This window comes from Hemitrygon akajei, chromosome 8 (assembly GCF_048418815.1).
Source record: "Hemitrygon akajei chromosome 8, sHemAka1.3, whole genome shotgun sequence".
NCBI classification, from domain to species: Eukaryota; Metazoa; Chordata; class Chondrichthyes; order Myliobatiformes; family Dasyatidae; genus Hemitrygon; species Hemitrygon akajei.
The window spans coordinates 132,701,236-132,723,147 of NC_133131.1; the positions used below are offsets into that span (position 1 = coordinate 132,701,236).

Sequence of the window (21,912 nt, forward strand, 5' to 3'; positions counted from 1 at the left end):
GTTGGTATTTTTCTGTTTTCCTTTTTTGTCACGCTGCCAAATATGGTAAAATATGTTAATAAGCCGCCGACGTCAGGCAGCCAGAAGGAAGCGTTGAGAGGGAGGTCTCCCGGTCGCGCCGCAGTATCGATCAAGGGAGTGAACCATGGCTCGGTTTGTCGCTCGTTTCTCCAAAGTCTTCTTCAGGGAAAACTTTGCCAAGGGCGTCATTGCGCCGCAGAGTTTTCAGTGGTCACGACGTGTCCATGTGAAGGCGGGTAAGTGAAACAGTGCTTGAGTTTCACGGTGGTGACCATCGGTGTCTCGGAGCTGCATGGTTGGTCTGAGTGGAAATTTCCACGGTGCTCAGTATGCGCATCTAGTGTTTCCGGGCGATTTGCTCCAGCGGGGAAGCGAAAAAAACGTCAGGACAGCGTGTTGCCATGAAAGCTCAGTATAGATAATGATGATCCCGAGGTTGAGAATGTGGTTGCTCTAGTATCACGGTGTTCCGTCTTTTTGAGATGTTACTGATCATACATAAAGTTTAAATGCCCAAGTAGAAACCGGAGATCGGTGCAATGTATCATTTCAAGGTCCGTAACGTGATCGTGCGCCTGCTTGTTCTGCCGCCCAAAGTGGCAGGCTGGGATGCCACGGCACCAGCTTCGGGGAGGATTTGGGATTTTGTTGCCCCCGAACAGAAATTTACGCTGCCAGTGACAGGAGTCCAATTTGAATTACCGGAGTTCTTCGCGAAGAATGCAAGAATCTGCTTTATGACGTATGAAGCACAGACATTGATCCAGAAAGGTCAGAGTACCGTTTCTCGTTCAACGTGATACTTCTGTTGTTGCGTAGAAACCGTCACTACGGTCAGAAATACGGGAACAACGAAGACAGAAGGTACTTACAGCCATCATGTGCTTTAATTGTAAGTGTGGATTATTGTTTGACGTTTAATTAGTATGGTGGAAATTTAAGTTCCTGGTCAGTGTTAGCACATCGCAGGTGCTGTGAAACATCATACTGGCCGCGTCTGTTCTGAACCTTGCGACATTCTAACGTATTATAGACACTCTATAAATACAAACTGTGAACTCCTCTCTCAAGTGTGCCATTTAATTGAGTTCAAACGATTTGCCTTGTGCTCATTAGCTGCCACCTTTCCATACAACCTCACTTTGCCTGCAATTCATTGACTGAAAAAGGCAACACCATCAAAAAGGTAAGACCTGGGACCACCTTTTGTGTCAAACAGACTCGGTTTATGCTGTTTGGTTTCATTGACATGTCCCTACTCTGGAAAAGGTTGGTGTCATTAAAATTGGGAGCGCACAGTGAGATGCATGCAGATTCATTTAACTGGGAGTAAGAGTTCCAAATTCTCTAAGATTTTAAACAGATTTGCACGTGATGGTAAGTTAAAGTTCTGTGGAAGTTGAGGTGAAGTTTCAATAACAGCAACTTATCCAGAATGATCTTGGTGCAAAAGAACCTTACTGAAAACAGGAGTGTAACATTGTGGTAAGTATGAAGGAAGTGTGGGCATCCTATTGGCTTAATTGTCTCCTCACTTGCCTGTCATCTGCCTCAGGTTCATCGCTTCCTTCCTCCCATGTTTCACCATACTCTCTGATGATATTTCTTCTTCAGCCCTTTACCTCGTCCCCTCACCCTGCCCACCCATCTCTCCCCTCACCTCGACTCACCTATCACATGCCAGCTTGTATTACTCTCCCCCCCCCCCCCCCACCCACCTTCTCCTTCTAGCTTCTGCCCCTTTCCAGTTTTGATGCAGGGTCTCATAGATGCTGCCGGACTGTTCCTCCAGCATTTTGTGTGGGTTGCTCAAGATTTCCAGTATCTGACGAACCCGTTGTGTTATTAATCTGCAATTACTTTTAAGCAAGACGTTTTCATGGATTAAGCTTTTTTTTAAAAAACTGATACACAGTGAGCAGTTTTTTCCACATAGGTTGAAAGCATAAGCACAGGGTTCCTCATATGTACATTTTGTTTGTGTCAGGATGGATCAGGCTGAGGCCCTCTGTTGGTTGCTGACAACCATGGATGTTGCATCCCAGCTTTCTATGTGATATGCGAACCAGTGTACAAGTCAGGGCAGTACAATTCGGAGAGCAAGCAAACTGCTCTCTCCACACAACTGATGAATCCAAAGGAACGGCAGAGACCGATGCAGTTTGGCACCAGCCGAGTCGCAGGAGTTGGCAGTCAGCATTGAACTCAGTGTAGGACTGCCTTAGGGACCCCAGCTCCAGACTTTTCCTCTGGATTTATTCCCAAATCCTTTCCCATGTCTGGGTATAGTGCAAGGCAATGGGAGGTTTAAAATCAGAGCTTTCCTTCTAAATCAGCTACCAACTACGGAGCTGCATCTGCCCAAATCAGGTTACAATTCACTACATCATTTCATGTTCTCAATATTTATTATTTATCATTTTTTCTTTCTGTATTTGTAATGTTTGTCTTTTACACACTGTTAGTGCAGTCTTTCATTGATTCTGTTAGGATTATTGGATTTATTGAGTATGCCCACAATAAATGAATCTCAAGTTTGTATATGGTGACATATATCTACTTTGGTAATAATTTTACTTTGAACTTTGTACAGTATCTATCTGTACCTCTAAATGCTTGCCATCCACCAACATGTACACTAAGTAACTGATGTATTTAATAAAGAAGACAGCCAAGTGTTTCCTGCTCTGTGGAATATCAACATACAAGTGTGGATCTTTATCAGAATGACTCCCTCTGGTGCTCTTACCCCCTTGTCTTTCTTTAATGGCCTTCTATCTTCACCTATCAGACTCCCTCTTCTCCAGACCTGTATCTCTTTCCCGGCTCTTTTCTTCATCCCTCCCCTTCCCGGTTTCACCTATCACCTTGTGTTTTTCTGTCCCCTCTCCCAACTTTTAAATCTACTCCTCATCTTTTTTTTTCCAGTCCTGCCAAAGGGTCTCAGCTCGAAATGTTGACTATACTTTTTTCCATAGATGCTGCCTGGCCTGCTGAGTTCCTCCAGCATTTTGCGTGTGTTGCTTGGAATTTCGGCATCTGCAGATTTTTCTACTAGCTTTTCTGTGTAGGTTCCTGACTACACTTCCAAAAACTCTGGCTGTAATTATTGAACTATTTCCTTTAGTCCTACATTCCTGAGATTCTCTTCATTTACCTCCCTGACCAATTTAGAAAAAAAGTTATCAATTCACATTTTAATCTTTTTATGAATGTTATGCTTTTCATAGTTTTATCCTTACAAGTGAGGTATCGTTCTAACAAATACTGTATATATTGACCTCCTTCCAAGGGCAGTATTCTTCCAGCAGAAGGTGTCTGGAATTGGGCATGATAGTTCAGTTATGCTAAAGTTAGAGCTGTGTATGTTGTTGCATGAGCTCCAGCCTCCTGTACTCTGAACCTCTGGTTATAAATGCTAATGTTCCATTAACCATTCTAGTTAATACTTCCAGCTGGTGATTCCTGTGCCTGGATCCCCGAGTTTCAACATTCTACTTTTGTCTTTCAGAAAGTACTCTCACCAATCTATTTGAGGTCAAACATGGGTGACCTTGCATATAATTGTATTGGTATCCACTTGAAAGAGGTTTGCCCAATCACTTAATCCTTTTTTAGACCTTCTATTTAAACAATATTGTTGGTATGCTCTCTGGTTGTCATTGCTGAAAAGTATAGTTGGCTGTTTAAAGGAGTCAAAGGAGCCCTTGAAATATGATAGTTGTGGAAGTCTTCCTTGCTTCTTCGCATGACTTAACTGCTTCTCTAACCTTGATTCGCCTCCATCAGTGCTGCTCCATTGTCTTGCATGTTTGGGAATACACAGTATGGCATTGACAGCACAGAAGAATCTGCACATTTCAATGGCAATAAATAAGATGTGTAATCACTGAGATCTATAAAACAATTTTCTTGTATTTGCCAGCAATGTTAACTTCTATCTTATTCAGTCCCTTTTGCTACTGTCAGCAATGGGACATAGATTTGAAATTTGAATAATCAGTATGTTAAGACTGTCTTTAAAAAGAGTGAACCCTCGCAAGGCAGAAGGTCCCAATGGAGTACCTGGTAAGGCTCTGAAAACCTGTGCCAACCAATTTGTGGGAGTACACAAGGACACTTTCTATCTCTCACTGCTATGGGCAGAAGTTCCCCCTTGCTTCAAAAAGGCAACAATTATACCAGTGCCTAAGAATAATAATGTGGGCTGCCTTAATGACTATCACCCGGTAGCACTCACATCGACAGTGAGGAAATGCTTTGAGAGATTGGTTATGACGAGACTGAACTCCTGCCTCAGCAAGGACCTGGGCCTATTGCAATTTGCCTATTGCTACAATAGGTTAACAGCAGACGCAATCTCAATGGCTCTCCACATGGCTTTAGACCACCTAGACACCACAAACACCTACAGCAGGATGCTGTTCATTGGCTATAGCTCAGCATTTAATACCATCATTCCCACAGTCCTGATTGAGAAGTTGCAGAACCTGGGCCTCTGTACCTCCCTCTGCAATTGAATCCTCAGCTTCCTGACTGGAAGACCACAGTCTGTACGGATTGGTGATAACATCTCCTCCTCGCTGACGAGTAGGTGTGTGCTTAGCCCACTGCTCTGCTCTCTGTATACATATGATTGTGTGGCTAGGCATAGCTCAAATACCATCTACAAATTTGCTGACAATACAGCCATTGTTGGTAGAATTTCAGGTGGTGACGAGAGGGTGTACAGGTATGTCAACTAGTGGAATGGTGTTACAGCAACAACCTGGCACTCAATGTCAGTAAGATGAATGAGATGATTGTGGACTTCAGGAAGGGTAAGATAAAGGAACACATACCAATCCTCAGAGAGGGATCAGAAGTGGAGAGAGTGAGCAGCTTCAAGTTCCTGGGTGTCAAGATCTCTGAGGATCTAACCTGGTCCCAGCATATTGATGTAGTCATAAAGAAGGCAAGGCAAGAACTATTCTTCATTAGGAGTTTGAAGAGAGTTATCATGTCAACAAATACACTCAAAAACTTCTACAGTTGTACCGTGGAGAGCATTCTGACAGGCTGGTATGGAGGGGCCACTGTACAGGACCGAAAGAAGCTGCAGAAGGTTGTAAATCTAGTCAGCTCCATCTTGGGCACTAGCCTACAAAGTACCCAGGATACCTTTAGGGAGTGGTGTCTCAGAAAGGCAGCGTCCATTATTAAGGACCTCTAGCACCCAGATCATGCCCTTTTCTCACTGTTACCATGAGGTAGGAGATACCGAAGCCTGAAGGCACACACTCAGTGATTCAGGAACAGCTTCTTCCCCTCTGCCATCTGACTTTGAAGCTTTGGATACTACCTAACTTTCTTTTTAACATACAGTATTTCTGTTTTTTGCATATTTTAAAAAATCTATTCAATACACATAATTGATTTATTTGTTTATTTATTATGTTTTATTTTTTCCTCACTTTGCTAGATTATGTATGGCATTGAACTAAGTTAACAAATTTCACGTCACATGCTGGTGATAATAAACCTGATTCTGAAGGTTAAACCACGTTACAAGCATTGTTGCTGCTTTGCTTTTTATCAAGTACAGAGAATAGCATTTATTCATTGTTCATTTTTATGTAGGTTTGAGGTCACTGACCCGATACGATGAAACAACTGTAAATGTTGATTGGCAAAAGAAGCTCACCCCAGAGCAATACTTCGTCACTCGAGAAAAGGGAACAGAACTGGTGAGTGTGTTTCTTAAGCACTAGACCAGCTTTAACTCTGTTTTTCTGAAAAAGAAATGCTGCTAAAAACATTAAACACTGACAGTCTCGAGTTGATGGAGGTCTGAAGTTTTTGTTTGGTCACTGATTTCCCACATCACTCTATCTTGCAGAATGCTGATTTGTTATAACTGTCTTGGTTCTCCAGTTCATATATTCACAGGTACATACCCCCAACTGTTTTTTTTAAAGAAACAGTTGCTCAGGCCACGTGTCAGCAACTTGGTGTGAATCCCTGGCGCCTGTTGTTATTGACCCAGCAATTAATCGCCTTGTAGCTTGGTGTGAAGAGACTGCCTGTGTGGACTGATTGTCTTAGAGTGTGTTACTGCAGGGAATTCACCAAACTGGGGAAGGTTGTGCAGCCAAGCAAAGAGACAGCAGCTTCTAATACGTCAGACAGGAAATGATGAGGGAGTCAAGAGCATCCGAACGATCTGCCAACATATGGAGCCAGTGGTGCCAGTGTCCTGCAACAGTCCGCACTTCACCTTGCCAGCAAGGGTGCTGTCCTGAAACCCACGCCTGAATAGTTACACCGCTCACCCCAGCCTACCCAACACCTGCCTTCACAGGCAACCTTTTCATGCCAAGCATGGAGCAATTTGTTGCAAGATTCACACCAGGTTCCCAGCACAGCAAGGCTGTTGCTAGGAGATCTCTATATACTGTGCGTATGATGCTATAATGACCACTTTAGTGCTGATTCTATTAGCATGCTCATTTCTTGGAATGTATCCTGAGCTCTAAGCAAGGTACTGCCATATAAAAACATAAAAAATAAAGCTGAAAGTATTATTGGCTACTGCAACAAAAAAGGTTCCTCTTGTAATTCTACATTAGGAATAGTTTGTAAGAGTAATAAAAGTCTAGATTAAACATTTTAGTGTTCTTGTCCCATAGTCAAATGCATATTATTGATCGTGTCATTGAGAGATTTATATTATCAAATAAACTGCTGTATTTTTAAACAGAACTTCAGTTAGGAGCCAAAAATATTCTAAAGTTACAAAAAGACTTACAATTCCTTTCAGCACAGCATGTTGTGCAGTGAGTTAAGTAGTTTTGAAGTGTAATTAATGTTCTAATGCAAGAACTATATCAGACAGTTTGCAGGGAGTCATATCCCACAGAAATCAATGTAATACTAAGCAAGTGATTTAAGTTTATATTGCTGATCATTCAGTGATAAATAGTGAGGAGACTGGAAAACTCCACTGGTCAATATTTAAATAGTGCTGAGCTGGTGGGATATCTGTTTTAATGTTTCATGCAAAATGACACTTCCAGCTATGCAGCTAGGAATATCACCTCAGATTCTGGTGTTCAGATATCAGGAGGTACAGATTAAGTGTGCTGTTTCAACATTTACTTTCATTCAGTTTCTTTGTAGTAATAATGCCTTTCAAATTGGTAAGAATATTCTACCTAATTCTTTATGGAACAAAAAATTTAAATTCTAAATTTAGTGTCATAGAGTTATAGAATACTATAGCACAGAAATGGAAACATCAGCCTACCTAGTATGTGCTGATCTAGTAATCTGCCTCGCCCCATTGAGCTGTACCCAGATCATACTTCTCCCATCCATGTACCTATACAAATTTCTCTTCAACATTGAAATCGACCCCACATCCACCACTTATGCTGGCAGCTCGTTCCACGCTCTCACCACACTCTGAGTGAAGGAATTCCCCTTAAACATTTCACCTTTCACCAGTGACTTGTGTCCTCTAGTTGTAGTCTCCCCCAACATCAGTGGAAAAGGCATGCTTGCATTTACCCTCTCTATACCCCTCTTAAATTTGTATACCTCTATCAAATCTCCCTTCAATCCTTGATGTTCTAGGAAATAAAGTCCTCACCTATTAAATCTCTCCCTGTAACTCCGATCCTCAAGTCCCGATAACATCCTTTTACATTTTCTCTGTACTCTTTCAATCTTATTTACATGTTTTCTGTAGGTAGATGACCAAAACTGGACACAATACTCCAAATTAGACCTCACCAATGTCTTGTACAATTTCAACTTAACATCCCAACTCCTGTATTCAATACATTGATATATGAAGGCCAATGTGTCAATGTACTTTTTTTGTGATCCTATCTACCTGTGGTGCCGATCCTTCTGTTGAACAACACTCCTCAGAGTCCTGCTCTCACCATGTAAGATCTACCCCGATTGGTCCTCCCATTCCATCACTCAACCTGTTATTCCCTAATTGATGGTCCTTTTATTATAATTTCACCGTTTTTTTCTGCCTAATTTCCAATTGTTGGTGATATGGTGGAATAACATTGTGTGTAAAAGGACCTTCATAGTCAACCTATCCAAGTTTCTTGTATTTTATGCCTTCAATTATATTTCTTCTTAACTTCCACACTTCTGAGATTCCCAAACCTAGCCTATCCGGTCTTTCTTCAAACTACTTTAGTCCATTGCCAGTTGTGTTCTGTAATTTTCCAGTCTGGCTTTCTGATACAATACTCATGGCAATAATTAAAAGACTACAGTTGTCCTAATGCTTTGTCCAATCATTCTTCAATCTGCAGTGTCAGGACTGTCGACCACATTGTGCTGTGTTGAACTCACTGACAGACCTGAATTCCACGTGTGTATTCAACAAAATCGTTTAAGTCGCATGAGATATTCAGAAGAAATAAATTCTTGCTTCCTTATATTCGTAGTTAGCAGCAGCCGTATTTAAATATTAATCACCTCTCCACAAGGCCCTAAATTATGTGCATGCATGGCAACTATTAGAGACTGACTAGAATGAAAATGACTCAACGTCTATGTTTTTAAATTTGTAAAATTACCTGCCACTGCGTGAGTTTGATTTTCCTACATAATTTTTTCAGATGTTTTGCCAACCTTTACAGGCAAACTTTAAAAAGGTTTTTTTTTGGGTAAAAAAAAAATTGGGAAATCACCGCTACTCATCCCACACTGCAAATCAAGCTCTCAAAGCAATTGACTAGGTTTTTTTAGATGCTGAGGGAATCTAGGTATATGGGGTTAATACAGGATTCTGACAGTGAGGGGCAAGATCAGACATAATTATATTGAAAGGCAGAACAGGCATGAGCAGCCAAGTAACTTCATCTTCTACGAGCTCTTATTATATCATCTTCCCCATCTAACTAAACACCACCTCTCCTTTATCTGAGTGAAATAATAGAATAATTTTAACAGATAAATTAGAGTCATGGTCATACGTGCATCTTAATTTTCTCTCAAATAAAACTTGTTCAGCTAAATGCAGTGAAGTGCCACCTTGTGAAAATCCACACTTTCAACTTTTCCCATGTGTCAGTACCCTTCTGCAAGTACAATGTCTCCTTCCTTGATCCAAACTGGCGATTTGTGTGAATCTAAACTGGGTCATCTTAAATCTCATCTATTTCCTGCACCTCTGCACTCCACCCCTCACCTCGACAGAGCAAGAACAGAGTTCCCCATCCCATCAGTTTTCGCATTCAACGGGTCATCTCTCACAATTTCAATGCCAGCTCCAACAAAGCTCCAGCACCAGACACACATCTCCCTTTCCCTCCCTTTTAACCTTTTGCAGGGAATGTTCCCTTTGTGACCCTCTGGTCCCCCAGCAACCATTCCTCACAGTGTTGCTATCACAGGAGATACAACATCTATTTTTTTTAACTCTTCCTTTCCCTTGCCTTTCCACCATCCAGGAACCCAAACAGTCTTTTTGAGTAAGTTAGTGATTCACTTGCACTGGAGTTCTGAATTCAGTGTTTACGGTTTATCTATATCAGATAAACTGAACACTGATTGGAGTAATCATTTTGCAGAACATCTGTGCTCTTTCTGCAGGAGTGAACATTGAGCTTCTGTTTTGCAACCTCTTTCCTATTGCACTCCCACTCTAATGTATCAGTTTGAGGACTCCTGCAGCGTTGCAATGACACCCAAAACAAGCTTGAGAAACTGTTCCTCAACTTCTGTTTGGGCACTTTGCTGCCTTAGAGGCTCAGTATTGAATTCTCCAGCTTTAGGTAGTTCACTCTTCCTTTCTGTCTCAGTCAGAATTGGTCTTACCTGCTTCTCATCATTTTGACTGAATGTCTTTTTTTTTGCCCAAGTAGTTTGGCCTGGTGGTAAAGTCACATGGTTTAGCTATTAAATTGCCCAGACAAAGAAGCAAAAAGTTCTGCTGACTGTCTCTCTAACTGCTTCATTGACTCATTTGGTCTCACCCCACTGGAGAATTCTCTTTTTCTCTACTCAATCCTGCTACCAAATACGAGCTCATCTCATACCCAGTTCTGATGAAGTGGTTTCTGTTTTGCTTTCTACAGATTCAAGATTGTTTAATGTCATTTCTTGCACACAAGTGTAAAGGAGAATGAAATAATTGGTACTCCAGATCTGGTGTAGCAGAAAAAAGCCATAAAAGATAAAGAACACAATAATAATAATAAAAACAAAATAAATATAAATACATTGGATAGCGTATATGCATAGATTGATTGTATGTCCATAAAGTGATGCTAGGCTGACAGAAAATAATAAAGTAGTGGTGGAGTTAGTGGAGGGAGGTGTTGATCATCCTTGTTGCTTGGGGAGAGTAACTGTCTTTGAATGTGGTGTCCTGGTGTGTACGCTACGTAGCCTTCTTTCTGATGGGCGTGGGACAAACAGTCCATGAAGGTGGGTGGCATCTTTCAGGATGTTACTGGCCCTTTCCCGGCACCTTTCCTGTCCTTGATGGCAGATAGCTTAATGCCGGAGGTGCGTTGGGCAGTTTTGACTATCTGTCATACAGCCTTCCTGTCTGCATTCTGGCCTGCTGAATGTTTTCAGTTTTTTCTGCTTTTTATTTCTAAATACACTGAGCTACTTCTGGACTGGCTTCCCAGTAATTTTGTTAATAATCAGAAATAAGTTTCATGCTCTGCTGCATGCAGAGAATTTTGCAACTCACTGTGACTCAGTACTAATGTCTTATGCTGAAATACTCCCCCTCTTGCACTATTCTTATTTATTTTGTTTTTATGTTTTTATGTTTTTTAACTACTGGGGATTATATGGCATCTTTCTTATAAACTTCTGAGTTTAGCATTCTGCAAATAATGCTTTCACTTTTATCCTCCTCCATTCACTGAAAGTTTGATCAATTTCAAATTCTGCCTCTGAACTGTGCTATGCTTGTTCCACATTAAATCTGCTACATTAATGCAAATTGTTGTTCAACGTAAAGATTGAAATGCAACAGAATTTTCACAGCATAGCATTGTCTATTTAGATTTCTCAGTCCATAACAGTTACTCGTTGCAGGTCAGGGAAAACTGAATTTGGAACCAAGAATGTTGGAAGTAAAGAACATCAGGAAAACTGGATGAGTACTTTTGGTGGGATTCATCTGAGTTTCTTGTTATCCTGACAGTGCCAGTTACCTTGGTTAAAATTTGCATTGACGCTTGTATAAAGCAGGCACTGTGTGTGAATTCCACAGTGAAAATGCCTTTTCGTTATTTATCATTTAACATACCAGTGTTGTAAGCTTATAATTGGCAGCAACTTGCAATTGGATTTATACAGATACCTCCAGTTTTGATTGGTGTTTTCCTTCAAGCTGCCAAACAATCTTAGATTTCATGTTTAGATAAGTGATGAGGATTCATTCAGTGTTAGTACTTTATGTACAGAGTTTCACTTTGTTTCCCCTCAGTCATTTTGAATCTGTATTCTGTCATTACCCTGGAACTACTTTCAAATGTCGACATTCATAGAATCTTGTTCTGATGGGTATGGTTTATCTCTGTTACTCAGGCAGCTCTAATACTCTGATCAGTTCCTCTTTGACTACCCCTAATTTGAGGTTCTTCAGCTGCTGTCACGCGTCAGTGACTGGTGTATTTTCAGTTTGCTAAAAGCACCTCATTCTGGAGCACCCTGGTACTGAACCCAAGCACCTCGTGTATTGATCTAGGCAGCATACATCAGCAAGTTACTTGACCTTAAGGTATCACAGCTGAGTCTGACCCTATTTTCGACTAGGTTGGATTTTAGCAACTTCGTGGTCCCATTATTGACTAGTGAGTCCTGCATTGATGGTGGGCAAAATTATTAGAGAGGGTTCTTGGGGACAGGATTTATGAGTGCTTGGTTAAGTATAGGGATAGCCCGCAGTGGATGGCAGGTCATGCTTCAGGAGGCTGATTGAATTCTTTAAGGAAGTGACAAAGGATGAAGGTAGAGCTGTGGATGTGGTATAAATAGTAAGGTGTTTGATAAGGTTCCACATGCTAGGCTCATTCAGAAAGTCAGGAGGCCTAAGACTATAAGACCATAAGATATAGGAGTAGAATTGGGCCATTTGGCCCATTGCGCCTGCTCTGCCACTTCTTCATGGCTGACATCATTTTCCTCTCAGCCCCAATCTCCTGCCTTCTCCCCATATCCCTTCATGTCCTGACCAGTCAAGAATCTATCAAACTCTGCCTTAAATATACATAAAGACTTAGCTGCGCAGCTGCCTGTGGCAAAGAATTCATTAAAAGTTGGCTGTGTGGACTACAAAGTGGCTTGCCTACAGAAGGCAGCGGGTGGTTGAAGGTGGAGGTTGGTGACCAGCAACAGGGACTCCTGCTCTTTGTGATAGTTATAATTGACTTGGATGCGGAAGTGGAAGAGTGGGTAAGTAAGTTTGCAGATGATACGAAGATTGGTGATATAGATTGTGCAGAAGATTGTTGAGCGTTACAACAGATCATTGATAAGAATAAGCTGGGCGGAGAAACGGCAGATGGAGTTCAATCCAGCAAAGTGTGAAGATCGAACCAGAAGGCAGAATACAGGTTAACGACAGGATTTTTAGCAGTGTGGAGGATCTTGGGGTCACCTCCATAGATCCTTAAAGTTGTCGCGCAAATTGATGAGTTGTTAAGAAGGTATACGGTGTGTTGGCTTTCATTAGTTGGGAGACTGAGCTCAAGAGTTGTGAGGTAATGTTGCGGCTCTATAAACCTCTGGTTAGACCACACCTGGAACGTTGAGCTCATTTCTGGTTGTCTCATTATAGGACAGATATGGAAGCTTTAGAGAAGGTGCAGAGGAAATTTACCAGAATGCTCCCTGGATTGGAGAGCATGCCTTATGAGGATAAGTTGAGTGAGCTAGGATGTTTCTCTTTGGAGTGAAGAGGATGAGTGGTGAGTCTGTAGGGTTATACAGGATGATGAGAGGCATTGTTCAAATGGACCACCTGAGACTTTCACCCAGAGTGGAAACGGCTAAATATGAGGGGGCATAATTTTAAGATGATTGGAGGAAAGTATAGGGAGGAATGTCAGAGGTAAGGTTTTGACACAGAGGGTGGTGTGTGGAATACGCTGCCAAGGATGCTGGCAGAGGCATTTCAGAAACTCTTAGAAAGGCACATGAATTAAGGAAAAATGGAGGGCAATGTGGGATGGAAGGGTTAGATTGATCTTTGGGTAGGTTAAAAGATCGGTGCATCATTGTGCACCAAAGGGTATGTGTTATGTGCTGTTACTCTTACCCACCCGAGACTTGGATTGATATTCATGTTTGTTATATTTTTCACCAACCATCAGCCAGGAACTCTATTCATGGGTAAAGAGGGGAATAAACAAAAGTTTCTTTATGTTCTGTGTCAGATTCTAATCTGATGGCTGAGCTAAGCAGGTGGGCTGGTTTCCAGAATACTCTTTGTGATGAAAGCCAGACTGATTTACAGGAAGCTTGAGAAATGTAACTGCTCTTTGATGTTGAGGTTTCGATAACCTAGATTACTCACAGTTTGAAATTCTGCATTTGCGTTGATTATCTTCCAGCACTGACATGTTGCACCCTTCACTTTGCCAGCCTGCAGCTGTGCCAACTTGAATTTGGACATGTGGAGTGAGTTTTAATGGAGAGCACATGCACTCTTTAAATCAGCTGAATAATTAGCAACCAATATATACTCCACTGAGCTTTGCAGTCTATAAACCACACATACCTGACAACTGGCTGACTGAAAATGCAATTTTAAATTTATTTTTCACCTGTGGTTTGTATTTTTTTAATTATTAAATGTCTTTTTTTAAATTGCTTTGCAGCCTTTCAGTGGAATCTATCTGAATAACACCGAACAGGGCATGTACCATTGCGTATGCTGTGATGCTGTGCTTTTCAGGTTAGACTCCAGAACAAAGCAAATTCTTATACCTTCTCTACAGCATCTCAGACCTTTCAAAGTGACTGGTTTGTTTGTGTATTTTTATTGAAGTGAGTCTTTGAAAACTGGGAATAGCTGTACAATAAGTCAGATTTTTGTCCTTGCAAGCAATTTAAGTGTCTCATATTAGTGTCTCATGGGTCACATATAATGTTAAAATCTGTGTTCCAGCTGGCATGGATGTATTTCAGTCTATAAATATTAATAGCACTTGGAGGTAGTATTTAATGAGGCAATAATGATGAGAAGAGCCCTGTCTAAAGCTCTAGGTCGATGAAATATGAACAAGATAAGCCAGTGAATATGATATATAAGTACATAAGATTGAGTTATGTTGCCCAGTTTCCCATGTCACTCTGACTGTAATAAATGATCAAGTCTATTACTCCATGGTGGAATGAATAGAATCTCAAAAGACAAAAATTAATAAAGGCTCACAATTCAGGGTTACCAATTTGCAGGACTGTTGCAAATACTTTATTTTTGGCACTAATATTTGGCAGCCTGCGTTTTCTGACAGTTTCTCTCCATTTTCAGAATCAGTGCTTGGCATGAAAGGAAATCGTATTCATGGATGTATACATTAAAAAAAAAATAAGTCCAGTTCATCTAATTTCCTTTCAGTGGCTTGCTTCATTTTATTGTATTATTTGTTTGAAGTTGTTTCAAACTAAAATAAGTCAACTTGAAAATCAGCAGGACCCTGATCAATCAGGTGTGCTGGTGGTATTACTCGCACTGGATTGTAATCTACAGTCTCCAAACTTCCTTTTATGTTGTAATGTCCAGTCTTTACGTTCTCCAATTTGACTCTTTTTTTTAATTTATAAACTACTATATATATTCTCCCCAATTCAAATCCTCTGCAATATCCAAAGATAAACAACTTTTTTTGAACTTCTTATAAAGGAAATGTCATTAATTATTATTACCATTCATTTATTATTTAGATATAGTTGAGAATTTTCTTGGATGTCTCCTGTTCTTAGAGCTTTCCATTGACTTGCTGCTAATTCTAAGCTGAGATAGAGAAAATGAATACAAATACAAATTGGACATCGTAAAAGCTAGTAGTTGATAAATGGTGAGATGTGGGTGAGAGGAAATGGGGGATGAATAAGAATTGGGAATCTTTGGGGAAGTCAAAGCTGTAGAAAGATGCGAGTTTTGGAGGTCCATGGTCATTAATTACCTGGACATCGTCATAGGTAGATTCATGGTCTGCACGCATTTCCATATGAATAAAGAAGAGCAAATTTCACAAATGAATCTTACTTCACATTCCTTGGTGAGATATTTTACGAACTGTCAAGTGTTACTGACCCGAATTTAAAAATAAGACGCAGAAAAATGCAGCTGCTGTTTATGTCTTGCCATGGCTTTAGCTGCCTGACCAATTCACTCTGGAATTTGCTGCAGTATCTTTCCACCAGATTTCCTCAAGGCCATCATTTTAAAAACTCGCCTTCCTCATCAGTACCACTCCTCCAACTGATGAAACTGTCATCTTCATTTTCGCGAGTTCTTCACGTGTTGTGGTCCTGTTATCTTTCTGGAAATGGTTTGGATTTTTTTTTTGTTAATTGATCAGTAGTACATTATTGCAGCCCTGTGTTATGATGTATTTGAATCACTCATGAGGAAATGTACCTTCTGGTCCTCTTATAAAACATACCCTCTGGTACTCTTATTTAAAAACTATGTGCTGATATATCTTTTTTTTAAATAAAAGTTGACTTAAAGTTGCCCTGGAAGGGAGTAACAACACTTTGAAATTCAGACTACTTTCCAACTGTACTGAATATGATTCTCTCCGACTTCAGTAAAAAAAAATCTCTAAACCAAACAGTTGCTGAGTTAGTAGCCATAAGACATGGAACCAGAATTATGACATTCAGTCCATTAAGTCTGTACCACCATTCCAAAATGGCTGACCTCATTCTCCTTCCTTCTCCTTTGATTAAGCAAGAACCTATCAACCTTCACTTTAAATGTACTCAATTACTTGGCCTCCACTGCTGTTGTGGCAATGAATTCCATAGATTCACTACCCTCTGGCTAAAGAAATTCCTCCTCATCTTTAAATGGACGTCCCTCTATTCTCAGGCTGTATCCTCTGATCCTAGGCTCCCTGTCTATAGGAAACATTCTCTCTACAGCCACTCTGTGCAGTCCTTTCAATATTTGATAGGTTCCAATGAGATCCCCTCGTCATTCTTCTAAACTCCAGTGCGTATAGGCCCAGAGCCATCCAACGTTACCTGTATATTAACCCTTTCATTCCCAGAATAATTCTCACGGATCTCCTCTGGACCTTCTCCATAGCCATCATATCTTTCCTTAGATAAGGGGCCAAAAGCTGCTCTTAATGCTCCCAAATGCAATCCTTCCAGTGCCTTATAAAACCTCAGCTTTGCATCCTTGCTTTTGTATTCTAGTTCTCTCAAAATGTTTGCTAACAGTACATTTGCCTTCCTTGCCCTCCTGCAAATTAAACTTTAGGGAATCCTGCACGAGGACTCCCCAGGTCCCTTTGCAGCTCTGATTCTTGAATTTTCTCCCTGTTTAGAAAATAGTTTACACCTTTATTTCTACCAAAGTGCATGACCGTGCACTTCTCTACACTATATTTCATCTGTCACCACTTTGCTCGTTCGCCTAATCTAAGTCCTTATGCAGACTCCCTGCTTCCTAAACACTACCTGCCCTCCACCTAGCCTCATTACATCTACAGACTTGGCCATAAAGCCATCTTTTCCATCATCCAAATCATTGACATAAAGGGAGAAAAGAAGCGGTCCCAACAGTAACACGTACAGAACCATCACTAGTCACCAGCAGCCATCAAAAAAAGGCCCCCTTTATTCCCAATCTATGCTTCCTATCAGCTAACTAATCTACTATCCATAAAGGTATCTCCTTGAATACCATGGTCTCTTATCTTGTTAAGCAGCCTTATGTATGGGACCTTGTCATAGGCCTTCAGAAAATCCAAGTGAACTACCACTATCTCTTTTTCTATTTGCTTGTTATTTCCTCAAAGAATTCCAATAGATTTGTCAGGCAAGGTTCCCCCTTAAGGAGACCATGCTGACTTCAGCCTATTTTATCATGTGCCTCCAAGTACCCTGAAACCTCAGTCTTAGTAATGGACTCCCAACAACTTCCCAAACACTGAAGTCAGGCTAACCGGCCTACAATTTTCTTTCTCCTGCCTTCCTCCCTTAAAAGACTGGAGTGATACAGTCTGCCCTCCTTATCCACGGGGGATTGGTTCTGGGACCCCTCCCCCCACCGTGGATACCAAAAAACGCAGATGCTCAAGTCCCTCATATAAAACGGCGTAGTATTTGCATATAACCTACACACAACCTCCCGTATACTTTAAATCATCTCTAGATTAATTATAATAAATAATACAATGTAAGTACTAGGTAAACAGTTGTTATGTTGTATTGTTTAGGGAATAATGACAAGAAAAAATGTCTGTACATGTTCAGTACAGACACGACCATCATAGCTCTTCTGGGAACGCTGATGCCGATTCTCCCGTGATCTTTAAGTTCTTGAGGCTGTAGCGCTTTACATAGCTAGCCAGCCTTCCGTTACTAGCCTTAAACTCCTTCCTCTTGCTCACAATACAAGTAGCGAACGAATGGGACACAAAGCGAACAATACTCAAACAACGAGTGCTGGAGAGAGAACTTCCGCGTTTTCCCGATCCGCGGTTATTTGAATCCGCGCACGTGGAACCCACGGATGAGGAGGGCCGACTGTATTTACAACTTTCCAGTCCTACGGAACCATTCCAGGATCTAGTGATTCTTGAAAGATCATTACTAATGTCTCCACAATTTCTTCATCTTCCTCTTTCAGAACCCTGGGGTGTAGTCCATCTGATCCAGATGACAAAGGGGTTACTATAAGATCTATGCCAGAAGAGGCTGAAATGTATTTGTGCAACTAGCTGATAAATGGCTGTCTTAATGGAAACCATTTTGTAAGCAAAGTTATTAATCTAGATCAGCAGTGGATAAATATTTGAAATATAAATAACTCACCATTATAAAGGAAGATAATGGAATTGCAGATAAAAGGACCTTTTTTCCCCCCCAAGACGCCTGGCAGGCACACGGGCTTGATTGATTTTCTTTTCTGCTATAAAATTGCATTAAATATCCAAAATAGATCTTGAAGTATTACACATGTATGTAGTGCCCCTGGTGCTGTATTATTAATTCTTTCTCCTAGAAGAAGCTGCTGCCTCACAGCACAAGAGTCCAGGGTTCAAACTTGACCTTGGGTGCTGTCTTTGTGGATTTTCACAGTTTTTACCGTGACTGCATGTTCCCGCTGGATGCTTCCATATCCCAAAGACATGCAGGTTGGTAAGTTAATAGACCATTGTAAATTGCCCCCTGGTATTTAGATAAGTGATAGAATGGGGGAGAATAAAACATGAGATTAATGTAGGATTAGTGTAAGTGAATGGTTGATGAGGATGATGGTAGGACTGTAAAATAGAACTGAGTAGCTTGTTAAGTCGGTTTCATCAAACTTGGAATAGAGTTGAAAACAAATATAAACAGCTTGAATAAGTGGGGTTTAAATAATAATTGAACAGTTTCATAGATATTCTCACAAACAGCAGCCTCTACATCTAAACTTCTTAAACTGAGCTCAAATTCACAAACTACCAGGGCAAGCTGAATTTTCATTCTTTCCGATTTTTAGTCTAGGATTTATAATTGTATGCCCAGTAGCAGTTAAAAACATAAAATGCTGGAAATACTCGTAATTTCCAGCATTTCCTGTTTTTTATTTTAGATCTTCAGCATCTGCCATTTTTTAATATAATTTGGATTTGCATATCATGGCCTGATACAAAAATTATTTATAATTTGAATTAATTTCTAGCACATTCGGTACTTGTTTTTCCTTTAGCTTTATATGTTTGGGTGGAAAAATAGGTTCTTTATTGTGTTAATTAATTTGTTGTACTTTAAATGGTTAACAATAGCTCTGAAACCAAGTACAATTCTGGCACCGGTTGGCCTTCATTCTGGCAAATCCATGGCACAGTGGGTGATGAAGAATCCCATGCGAATGCACTGTGTCGCCCAGACAACTCCATGGGATCAACTGGAACTGAAGTTATTTGCAAAAAGGTATGCATAAATGAGTGGACATGGAGATGATGTTTCTTATAGTGGGGGTGTCTGGCACAGCCCCAGACTAGAAGGATCCTGTTCAGAATGGAGATGAGGAGGAACCTCTTTAGTCAGAGTGTGGTGAACCTTTGGAATTCAGAAGAAAGCTGTGGAGGCCAAGCCATTGGGTATACTTAAAGCTGAGGACGATAGGTTAGCCTCCAAAACTGGGTGTTTTCAGGGTAGTATGGCCTTGATTAATTAGGGCATCAAAGGTTATGGGGAAGAAGGCAGAAAATAGGGTTGAGGGGGATAATAAATCAGCCATAATGGAATTACTTGAAAAGTTGAATAGCTCATTTGTTGAGTATAAAAGTTGTGAAGTCTTGTTGCAGTTGTGTAAGACTTTGGATTGACAACTCTGGAGTAGTGTGTGTACTTCTGGATGGTACATTATAGGAAGGATATAAAGGCTTTAGAGAGGGTGCTGGAGAGGTTCACCAGGATTAGAGAATATCAACTATAAAGAGAGATTGGACAGAATTGGATTATTTTCTTTGGAGCTCTGGAGGCTGAGTGTTGACATTATGTGTGGCATAGATAGTTTGTTTCCCCAGGGTGGAAATGTGAAATACTAGAGGTTGTCAGATTAAGGTGAGGGGGAAAGTTAAAGATTTATGGGGTAAGTTTGTTTTTACACAGTGAGTGGAAGGTGGCTGGAGCACACTGCTGAGGGAGGTGGTGGCAGCGTATGCAATTGCAATATTTAAGAGGAATTTAGGTAGGCACATCTATAGGCAGGGAGTGGAGAGACGCAGTCCACATGCAAGCAGAAGGCAGTGGTTTGGATTGGCATCGTGGCCAGCACGGACATCTTGGGCTGAAGAGCCTGTTTCTGTGCTGCACTATGTTTTGTTTCCACTCCACGGAAATAATGGGTAATTGTTCTGAGTTGATTCTAGGAAGGAAACTGTTTTTAAAAAGGAGGTATGCTGTAGTGTTTTTTTTGTTTCAAAGACTGCCTCAGTGTTTACTGAATAAAAGTATCAAGTAGTCGAGGTCACAATTATTAACTTTTGAAAGGACAACATGTTCATTGGAGTATATTGAAATGCTATGCTGCAAGTTCCAAAACTGTATGAATAACAGTAGACAGCTTACTTGAGAGTGATTCTGAATGTTTGCTACATCAGCTCATGGCCCTGCATATACAAGGGCGTGGATTTTGCTGGTAAACCCACTCCACAAGATTGTGTACATTTAAACTGGGTAAGCACCTAGCAGAAGTTTAATATTTAAATATGAAATTATTCTTTCTGTACAATTAACTGTTTTGTCTTTATTATGTAGTGTGATGCACACTTGGGCCATGTGTTTGATGACGGACCGGAACCCACAGGACATCGATTTTGCATCAACAGTGTGGCATTAAATTTCAAGCCCGAAAAAACACAGTGATTTCCAAAGCAATAAGTTACTATTGTTACATAATACTTTGTTTAACTTGGGTTGAGTTTCTAGTCCCATGATATATAAATGGGTGCAGAAGTGTTTTCATTGCAAATCATCTGCTGTATTTACTCAAATTTTCATTGTATTTGAAGAGCAAATTCTACAGTGCTTTTGCCCATATATTGTCTATTCTATAAAGTTCAAGCAAAGACCCACCCATTTTTATGTAAGAAATTAATGTTAAGTTAATATTATTGATTTGTTTCTGCAAAAATATTTAAAGTTCACAGATTTTAAACACACACACATAATATGCTATCTTTTGAAATCCATTCCCATGTATAATACTAACTTTTCTCTGTCTGGGTGGTTCTAGTTTCTTTTTGTTGCTGGATTTAAAAAAAAAAAAATTCCTTTATTTTCTGTTGTGATTTACCACTAGTTATTCAACTGCAATGACCCAACTTTCATAAACCATGTAAATGCAGGTGTAATTCATGCATTGACATTTGTTGATATAACCACATTTCCTTGCACTATTCAAAAGGCCAAACATTAATTAGATTTTGTGTATCCAAACACATTTATCTGCATGTCTTGTCCTGGTTCTAGAGGACCAGCAATTTTGAGAGCTGCAAATCAATTGCTAAAGGATAATTATACAATTTGTAATGAGAATAAGTATAATTAAAAAAGCAGTTTTGGTTGACTATACATATATATTTCCATGATTCAGGAATATCATTTAACTGTGAACTGTGAATGATCTGTATATTAATTTCATTGCTTTATTTGGAGTGTTTTTAATCTGGAATCTAAAACCAGAACAAGACAGAATATTTATTACTAATATTTGTTTTAGTAGATTATTTTCTCTGATTCTACAAGTGTATACATTCATGAACTGAAAAGAAGCTATCCCCTAGTTCCAGCATTATTTGTGTGGCCCTACAGCTAACAGCTTTTTAAGTTCATTACAAAAATTGCTTAAATGTGATGAGGGGATCTGCTGTATTATTCTCCAGCTGAAGAAACAAACATCTCCTATTCCAGTCTTAATACTTCTATTAAAGTACTTTCAAATCTATGTTCCTCGTTGTCTGACACTGTCCATTCTACTTACTCTGGCTATAATTCCCATTGCCTATCAACTCTCGATTATCTGGGATGGTTTCCTGTGGACCAAGTCTATCCTCTTCTCCAGCCTTCCTGTGTAGTCACATCTTTGCTGCAGGAATAGGGTCAGATAAAACCCTTCCCTCTTCAGCAAAGAAGTTATAGTGGACGTTATATATAATTTTTCCATAAGTAGAC

At 40.2% G+C, this 21,912-nt stretch overlaps 1 protein-coding gene across 5 annotated transcripts; it reads left to right on the forward strand.

Annotated features, from left to right (window-relative positions):
* The first annotated feature begins 58 nt into the window (after positions 1 to 58).
* Positions 59 to 21,685, forward strand: msrb2 (methionine sulfoxide reductase B2). 5 transcript variants are annotated; one of them, XM_073054653.1, is made up of 5 exons: positions 59 to 257; positions 5,641 to 5,747; positions 18,248 to 18,384; positions 19,017 to 19,164; positions 20,497 to 21,685. In XM_073054653.1, the coding sequence occupies exons 1-5, from the start codon at positions 146 to 148 to the stop codon at positions 20,602 to 20,604; spliced, it is 612 nt and encodes a 203-aa protein (XP_072910754.1). In that variant the 5' UTR covers positions 59 to 145; the 3' UTR covers positions 20,605 to 21,685. The 5 variants fall into 5 exon arrangements, with proteins under 5 accessions (XP_072910754.1, XP_072910755.1, XP_072910756.1 ...); XM_073054654.1 differs by having other exon boundaries at positions 18,248 to 18,380; XM_073054655.1 differs by lacking the exon at positions 18,248 to 18,384 and adding an exon at positions 13,878 to 13,954 and having other exon boundaries at positions 65 to 257.
* The last annotated feature ends 227 nt before the right edge of the window (positions 21,686 to 21,912 follow it).